Source organism: Verticillium alfalfae, genomic scaffold, assembly GCF_000150825.1.
Source record: "Verticillium alfalfae VaMs.102 supercont1.15 genomic scaffold, whole genome shotgun sequence".
Taxonomy (NCBI): domain Eukaryota; kingdom Fungi; phylum Ascomycota; class Sordariomycetes; order Glomerellales; family Plectosphaerellaceae; genus Verticillium; species Verticillium alfalfae.
The window spans coordinates 861752-870697 of NW_003315024.1; the positions used below are offsets into that span (position 1 = coordinate 861752).

Genomic DNA, 8946 nt, shown 5'->3' on the forward strand with positions numbered 1-8946 from the left:
GACGGGCCTGAGGAGACGCCCGTATTTAGGATTGACCTGCAGGCCGGCACGTATCCGCCGTTCCGTCTTTTGTGGGCGAATGCCAAGCCGAGCTTTCATTCATTGCGCGGGTCCAGGACCCCCCTGGACCGATTATTGTGGATGGAGACGGGTCGGACAGCGACTTTTTTGTCCGGTTCGCTTCCGACATGTCGACGCCTGAGTACCCGCCTTTTGGACAGGATGGTTGAAGCTCGGGTGTTGGACTTTCACTAATCGAGCAGCTTAGAAGCGTGCAAACTGCCCATGTAACAACAATCTCGACGCGTTGCGGCATACACCAACGTAGCGCTCACAATAATTTCATATACATCAACATTGATCATCTTCATCACGATATGCGATAATGTCAAGAGCAAATCAGGAAGGTGATAAAGGACAGAATTTGATCAACATCTGTCACTTTCAATTGGTAATATCAATGTAAACTTTCGGCAGGGACAAGTCGAACGGCTCAGTTCTTGAGGTCAGGGTTAACCCGAGTGGTCTCGTTGACACCCACGTCGGCTTGTGTAGGGTACTCCGACGTGGTCGTCTCTGGGCCCTTGGAGTGTTGCTGCTGAAGGCTGTGGTAGAATTCGTCGCTCTCGTCAATGACGTACTTGGACGACTTGCGAGCAGGGACACCCTTCTGGAACTGTTGCACGATGCGAGTTAGCTTCACACAAAAGTATAGAAAAGGGAACGGCGGCGCTGCTTACCATGTAGTCCATCTCTCCGAAGGTGCGGTCTTTGGTCTCGAAGAGACGGAAGTAGCCCCAGACAAGCGTGAGAGTGGCGAGGACGGCCCAGAAGTAGGCAGTCTTGCCCTTCCAGTTCCAAGCACCGGGGGCCATCATGCGGGGCTGCAGGATACCACCGCAGATGATGTTACCAACGTAGTAGAAGCTACGGCCCAGAACGACAGTGTGAGTGCGCAGACGAGTCGAGCCAATCTCAGCGACAATGGTGTAGACGATGGGGCCGACACTCATGGAGTAGGCGCCGAGCCAGACAACACATAGTAGAGACTGTGTCCAACCGAGAGCGATGGTCTGGTTGGGGATACTAGCCAGGATACCAATGAGCCAGAGGATGACGACCAAGCTGGAGAAACCGACGAGCCAAATGCGACGGCGACCAAACTTGTGAATGTACAGCCAGGAGATGCAAGTGCCAACCCACGCAACACCAGTGCCGCCGAGACCAATGTAGTAGGCGACGCTGTCGGGGGTTCCGGTCTTCTGGAAGACCTGCTGGAAGAAGAAAGTGCCGGAGTAGCAGAGAGCGCCACCGTTGGTGATCTGGGACATGAACGACATCATGGCAATCTCCGTGCGACGACGGTTGGTACCACGGAAACAGTCATAGTAAGAAACACCAGCACGCTCCTCCTTCTCCGTCTTGTCCGTGTGGATCATCATGGCAACGGCCGCATCGTGGTTGACTTCGTGCTGGGCAGAAGCGAGACGCTGGAGAGAGTGCTTAGCCTTTTCGAACTGGCCCTGTCGGACAAGGTACCAGGGCGACTCGGGCGCGAAGAAGGCCACCAGACCGAGAGGAATAGGCCAGATCCATTGCAGGGCAAAGGGGATCTTGAAGCTCATCTCGCCTGGCTTATCAACGAGGCCAGCAAGGATACCCGCAGAAATAAATTGACCGGTTGCCCAGCACCTAGAATCTTGTCAACACACACTGATGTCACGAGGCGTCATCCGAGCAACACTCACAAGTTGACATAGGCGGTGAGATAACCGCGAATGGCCAGAGGTGTGACTTCGGCAGCGTAGGCAGGACCGGACGTGGCGAAAACACCCCAGGGAATACCGCAAAGGACCTGGCCAGCAAGCTGGGTCTCGATGTTCTCGGCAAAGAAGACGACAAAGATGAAAGCCGTGAGCCAGGCCAGAGAGCCCATGATGGTCCAGCGATGTCCCCAGCGAGCAGTAGCCCAACCGTTGAGGAGGGCACCAACAATGTTGGCAACAGCACCAATGGTGTTGAAGCGGGTTTGCCAGTCGGCGCTGACCTGATAGCCAGACTCCTCATCGAGGTACTCGCCGTACTTGCGACGGAACTCGGGATATCCGAAGAAGCTGCCAATGAGGGTGACGTCGTAACCCTCCATGATGATGGTGGCAGAAATGGCTGATCGCAGATACCAATCAGCAATAGGTCACAGAGCTTGGTTGCGAGGTATCTCTGCACTTACCCATGGACCAGAATGCCGCGCTCTTGTATGTCTTCATACCCTGAAGGAAGCCATAGCTGTGCTCAGCATCGGTACCTTCCTGAGCTGCAGAGCTCAGGACCTTGCTGTCGAGGCCGGCGTCTGCCAAGGCGGCAGTGTTGTCAGGACCGCGCTCGATCTCGATATCGGTTGGGTTCTTCTCATTGTTGTGGGAAGCCATGACGGCGGCAGGCTGGGCTGAGAGAGCAGCTCTCTTTCAGAGGGACTTGGTGATTTGGTTCCCAGGCTGGGGTTGACGACGAGGCAAAGGGGTCGAGACGGGTGGCCATTGGGGATGGGGGTTTGCCATTTATCAACATGTTTGTCGGGTAAGCCTCGCCTCCGCATGGCGAGGGGCCCCAGGATGGCATCCTGGACCGCATCGCAGCACTACCCCAAAGGAGAGGAGCGCGGCGCGGGTGATTGTGTCGCGGTGCTCGCGCCATGCTGAATGGGGCGTAGCGCAATGGCATTCAGAGGAGGACGCCGTGGACGCTCAGGGCGAGGTTCTCCGCAAAGACGGGTGTGGACGAGATGGGCTGGGTCTGCAGGAGCATCGGGTTGTCCAGTCGAAAGCCGATCGACACTGTAGCTAGCGGCGGGTTTGGCAGGTTCCAACGGGGATGCAACATGGTGAGTGGTCGTGGGCGTCCGGGGGAGGGGTCGTTCATGGGATTGCGAGAGGGTAAGTGGCGGCCTGCCGTGTAGCCACCGCGTGCATCGAGCACCGTGAGCCCGACCATGAACCAGCTTAGGGACGACGGACCGTCAAGATGCGTTCTCGACGTGATCGTGACCCTGACTGTGGCACCCGCCATTGGTGGAAGACGGGTCCGGGGCCTGCCTTGGCACGAGGGGGTTTTGGAGAGACCGGGGTTCTGAACCTAGCGGTTATTGGGGGTGGAGCCTGGCGTCTGGTCCGGGGCACGGTCGTTTCTGCTAGTGGCGTGACATGTGGAGGAGCGGAGGAGGAAGTGCATCGCACCCTGTGCTTGTTGGTTGCTGTGGTCAAAGAAAAGGGTATCGAAATTGGGGTAACGCCTTTGGATTCGGTCGACTGTCTTGATGCCTTTGGATCAACCTGTTGGATGGGATGTTTCGAAGCTGGCTCTGATCAAGGACGACTAAAATTGGGTCCTAGGCCAGGCACTCACTCCTCATGCCTCGTTTTGCAGCGACGGGACAGACGTGGCCCGGATAAAGGGAGCGCTACAGCTAGCGGCATGGGTAAGCGGCTGTTGATTTGTGTGTCTAGGTAGTCGAGAGTTCCGGTGTTGTGATGATACTTTTTGCTGCTGTGACCCTGTGGCAGAACTTGGGATAAGGTAAGTAGGTAAGGTACCTGAGGTAGGTAGGCTGGGAGAGGCCTGTTCCGGGCCCTAGGCAGGAAGGCTTCGAAATGAAAGGAAATCTCGGCCAATGTTGCACCTGCAAGGTGGTACTTGCAGAATAGGGAGTGGAGGCCAACCATGTGCTGCAGGTGCAGGCGGGCAGCAAGTGCCTGCCCAAGGTGAGGTATGGCTAGGTATCGTCCGTTACTGCCAACCTATCAGCCAGTTGGTTGCCAGGCCCAACTTCCTTGCTTCCCAGAATCACTACTGTTCACTCGAGGTCAGGTCCTGATGGGAAGCTACGATGTCTACCTACCTACCTACCTAGGTACCTATTCAAGTGCCTGACGTGCCTGACGAATGGGGAAATCGATGCCCCAATTGATTTTAGATGCTCTCACCCACACCTCCAGACTAGGTACGTACTTAATTTCCCTTGCTGACTGCCAGGACAGGCTCATGTACCGTGCCGCACGCCACGGTCAGGCGTCCCCTGTACTCCTCCTGCATCGCCAAAAAGCGTTACTTGGTAGGCAAGTATGCTGAAAAGCCACCTCCGCGACGCCAAACACCGCCTGAAGCAATCACTGTCGCCCAAAGCCGTCCATTCCCCATCCACCATCGCCGGCTGTTCAGAAGAGGGCGCTCGCTTGTTTATTCGTCCGCCATGACATCTCCACACACACACTCTCTCTCTCTATCTCTCTCTCGCGCGTGAAGCTCTGCCTTTACCCCAGGTCTGCAGATCGCCAGCACCACGACATGGTGGGCAGGCCGTGACAGCCCCTCATGCTTGGTTCTCCCCATCCTCGCCATACTTGATACGCCTGTGCGGGGTCGAGCGCTTGTGTCCTCGGAAACACGAAGCGTTCGGCCGCATCCGCAAGCCGCTGGGCGGTGCTCCCTCGTGGAGCGCAAAGAATCTCTTTTTGGTTCGGGGCCCTGCGAGTCACCCGGCCCACCAGAATCATTCCCCACTCTCGTGCAAGTCAAGCTTGCGCTACGGACGTCCTTCGAGCCTGGTCATCCTCGGCGGTGCGGTACCCTGGTTTCGGTTGTCTTCGGCCGACTGTCGGACGACCGTCGATCAGGCACGCGTCTCCATCTGCTACAGCCGACTTGCCACGACAGCCTGGCGTCTTTTTCCGTCCCGCCTCTCAACCTTGCGGTGGCCAGATCGGTGATGAATGGTGAGACCTTGTGCCTGAGACTCGCGGCCCCGGCTGCTGGCGTCACATTTGCCCGCACGCTCGGCTATGCCATGCGGTACAGATCACAAGTTTTCTGGTCTATCATCCATCGCTTCTGCATGTTGAACCGCACTACCGGGTCAAGCCCTCTATCGTCTGTACTCCCGCCAGGATTGTTCGCCTGGCTTGACTGATGCGACATAGCGGGGAGGGGGCAGCCAGCACCCTCTCCTTTGTCTTGCGAATCATAAATAGATTCCTGGACCACGGGCGTCTTGTCACCAGATTGGGGCCAATTTCTCCAACCTTGGTCGATACGGGGGTGCTTCGGCTTCGAACCACTGAGAGGCCCGCGGTAGTAAAGCCTTGACCCTAGGGAGGCTGGCGCTTGATCGGGCTGGCAATGACGGGAGCTTCTATGCGTTCTGCGCAAGTTTTACATTCGACCGGACTGCCACTTCTCCAAGCCTGCGCAAGGGGCGTGCTTCAGCTGAACATCTTGGTGCCTGTGCTGCCAGGACGGGCTAAAATCTAGTCCTGGGATCATGGTGTGGTCGAGCCCGACCACGAAGGGGTTGGATTTAAACCGACGGTTCAAGCTCCAAGACGGCACCATCCTTGCAAACCTCTCCCACCCTCTTAGCCGCGAATGCAGGTTTTTCAAGGATGCCTGCAGAGTGAAACTATCAATTCTATCTTCGGCCACGCCCAGACCCTGAGACTGCGTGGGCCTTTCATGTCCCCGTATGAGGCCGCGAGGAGGGTGTACCGAGACAGAGATGAGTGGAGGCGGTGTCGCGACCTGGTCTCCACGTGAGATAGATCATCTGATGAGCAGGTTTGACTGGATTTGCGGGCTGGTAGGTTGCCCAGAGCTGTGTATGCAGGCTGGAGCTCTTGCAGAAGAATATCGAAAAGGCCCTTTCCCCCTGCCACCATTGGTATTGTGGCCCGACCTACTCTAATCTGTTTCCACGTCTTTATCGTTGCAAGCAACGTCTAAAAGGCACCATCTCGACCGCCGCATGACACTGTGACATGGAAGCCTGCATGTCTTTACCAAGACAGAGATTCCCGGCTAAACTTGAACAAGTGCCATTCGGCATTGATGTTTCGCTCAAAAAATTCAAATGGCTAGGGTAATCAACCACACTTATTAACTCGCTGCTTTACCCGACCTCTGCGGCAGCGCTTTCTTAACGGTTATATCTTCTGGATGACAAAGGAGGATAGGCAGTATCGTTAAGAGATTCCCACTCATGCTGATTGTTTGCAATCAGCGACGTCGACTTCCGAAAGCCGAATGGCTGGATCAGAAAGAGTCATCGACTAGTGGAGTGTACATGTTTGCTGTCAATTCTGACATGGCCGTGATTGATGATTGAGAAAAAATCCACGAACGTTCCAGTGTGGAGATTGATTCGCCACAAGATGTTTCACCCCCATCACAGAGGGCAATGGTACCGCTAGCCTTGAACTTCTGGAGCTATGCGAGGAGTATGTACGAATAAGGCTTCAGGCTCCCCGCAAGTGTTGCAACGCATTCTGCGGCAGAGCCTGCACGAGGAGTCTCGACCTTGTACTACACGAATGCGGCGCTATCAGGGCGGGAAAGAGTGTCTGAGCAACGCTTTTGGAACAGGCTGGCTAAGGTAGGCAAATGTTCAGCAAGCTTGAATTTCTCAGACCAGCTTAGGCCCTTTTCGAAAGATGACATGCTTATTGCATGGAATATCCATATGGCTCAAAATCATTCGGAGAATAATACGAATGCAAAGGATTGGGAAGTCCAGTGCCAGATACACAAGGTACACGAGCAGGTGGGTGACAAAGAAAAGGCCCACAAAAAGAGAGAGCACCCAAGTTTACCAGTAGATCAGTTCCAAACCATGCCTCGCTATCACATAGTATGCATACCATTGATTCTGTCAAGTGCTTGCTAAGGTCAAGAGTTGCGTATTGGCATCGGTGTGGACTGTCGGTGAGGAGCTTCGGTGTGATGATCTCGAGCTCGGTCTGCGCCACAAACAATCCAGACCTGTGGCGAGTGATGTTGCATGGGGAAGGTGTCGGGAAATTAACAAGCTCTCGCATCTGCATTCACTCTCGGTACTCGAATTCGGGACTCCTCTCCTTTCTTCCCCTCCGCTCATTGCTTTTTGCGACCATCAAAGAAAGTCTTTCGTCGTCGTCTCGAAGCTGCAGACTATAGGATCTCTGTCCAACCTCTTGTTGCCGCATGGCAACCTTTGTTTACATAGATACCTACCTGTCTGGTTGATGACCCCGCCATCGAGACGCTAGGCAATCAACAAAGCAACGCCCCCCCTCTCTCCTTAGCTCCCGTCGCGGGCGAGCTTCGATATCATCGACTATCGTGCGCTAAGACCCTCTCCCAAATCCGTGCATATATGCTCTCGGAGTCATTCGCAGCAGCCCTATATCGGTTCCTCTATTGCTGCAAGCCGATACGCATAGTGATAGGGCAGTGGCCAAAATCATATTCAACATGGAGGAGAAGCCAGCGGCGGTCAACCGCCAAAGTGCGATTCCCCGCATGTCACGACTCCCAACGCCAAGGTCGACATCATCTTCCAACCTCCGACCAGCTGCTTCGAAAGAGAACTTGAACCCCGTCCCGAAGCAGCGCCTTCGCCCAGCAGCTTCTCGAGATCAATTGCCCCGAGCCTCGTCGATTTCTTCCAACAGAGTCGAACCCCGCGAAGCCTTGGCCACGACGCCTCGCCCGAGACGAGACATCTCTGCCGCCAGACCACGAGCCACAGTGTCAAGACCGAGCTTAGCTGCCTCGACCACACCGACTCACTCTCCCTCGCAGACGCCTTCGAGCCACACCCCAACAGGCGATCCTCCCGCGGATCCAGACCACTTTCTCTTCAAGAAACCGACAGCCCTCACTCGACGCCCCTCCGAGGCTCGAATGTCCACGCCGAGCGATGTGACGAACCAGTCACCTGTCGATAGTGATCCGTCTGTCAATGACAGCACTGACGGCATGTCGTTCGGGACCATCCGGCCTAGGTCTTCGAAGCCAAGACCGTCTTTGTCCGAACGAACAATGGAGACACTAGCGCAGCTCCCGTCTTCCCCGGCAATGAGCAAGAAATCGACATCCTTCTTTGACCCGGACGGTACAAGGAGGTCTCGGTCAAGGGCAGGAAGCAATGGATCAAGGCCAGGCTCGAGCTATACATCCGATGGATCGATGCGTCCGCCCTCCCAGGCAAAAAGCCGCCCAGGTTCTAGTTCTGGCCCTGACGACGGTAGTGTCTCGAGCTTCAGGGCATCTACGAATACTTTTCGACAGCCTCTGACCACAATTGAGGGTACGCCATCACGGCGTACCTTCGGGGGTTTCTTCGCTGAGGACGCCCTCTGTCCCGGGCCTTGCTCGCGCCACCCCAGCCCGCCCGACAAACTTCGCGGCTTCCACGATCGGACATTCCTTCGACAGAGGTTCGAGTCCAACCAAATCAACCGGTATCGCAGCGCCGCCAAAGATTGGGGCCAAGACAATCGCGGCTCGGCCGCTGAAGCAGAGACAGTCGATCAACGGTCTCTTCAAGAAGCCTTCGTTGCCTGCGATGGACCGCACTGCCGCTGCACAACCAGCTCCTCCCAAATTTACACCGAAGCCGGCATCCAAGACGATATCGACACCATCAAGGCTCACAAAGCCGCCTCGAACGATAGCAAAGCCAGGAGCAATTGGAGCTGCATCTGAAGCCATTGGGAAGCCGGATATGGAGGCCAGTCGAAAATCATCCACTGCGCTTCGCGAGCAAATTGCACAGGCCAAAGCTGCAAAGCGCGCTGCGGCGAAGAAGGCGCCCGATCTGGACCTGGTCCCAGACTCGTTGGCCGTGACAGATGATCCAAAGTCCTTCCCGCTCAAATCCCCGATTGTGCCAGCCGACAACAGCTTCGATTTCGGGATCGCCGTAACGCATGACCCGTTCAATACACAGAGAACACAGAGCGCGAAGAACAAGATTGTGCAACAGCGTCTTGGTGATGCGCGCAACTCTGGCAGGCTCAATATCGCGGCCATGGGACTAAGTGTCATGCCTGTCGAAGTACTGAAAATGTATGATGCTGAAATGATGGGGACCAACGACGGGAGCTGGGCTGAGAGCGTCGATCTGACGAGGCTGAT

The 8946-nt window shown here is 55.7% G+C and overlaps 3 protein-coding genes across 3 annotated transcripts in view; 1 reads left to right on the plus strand and 2 right to left on the minus strand.

The window, feature by feature from the left end:
* Positions 1–493: 493 nt before the first annotated feature.
* On the minus strand, positions 494–2429 carry VDBG_09599 (alpha-glucosides permease MPH2/3; the record flags this gene model as incomplete). Its single annotated transcript, XM_003000358.1, has 4 exons — positions 494–676; positions 741–1692; positions 1749–2166; positions 2231–2429. 4 exons carry the CDS (start codon positions 2427–2429, stop codon positions 494–496), a joined length of 1752 nt encoding a protein of 583 aa, XP_003000404.1.
* Positions 2430–4833: 2404 nt separating this feature from the next.
* VDBG_09600 (predicted protein) lies at positions 4834–5708 on the minus strand (the record flags this gene model as incomplete). The annotated part of the gene is made up of 2 exons (XM_003000359.1): positions 4834–5185; positions 5539–5708. 2 exons carry the CDS (start codon positions 5706–5708, stop codon positions 4834–4836), a joined length of 522 nt encoding a protein of 173 aa, XP_003000405.1.
* Positions 5709–7278: 1570 nt separating this feature from the next.
* Positions 7279–8946, plus strand: part of VDBG_09601 (leucine-rich repeat-containing protein) — a gene marked incomplete at both ends in the record, with an annotated part of 3613 nt that continues 1945 nt past the window's right edge. The window contains 2 exons of the mRNA XM_003000360.1: positions 7279–8116; positions 8196–8877. Of these exons, the coding sequence (XP_003000406.1) occupies positions 7279–8116; positions 8196–8877 (1520 nt within the window). The remainder of the gene's footprint in view (positions 8117–8195; positions 8878–8946) is intronic.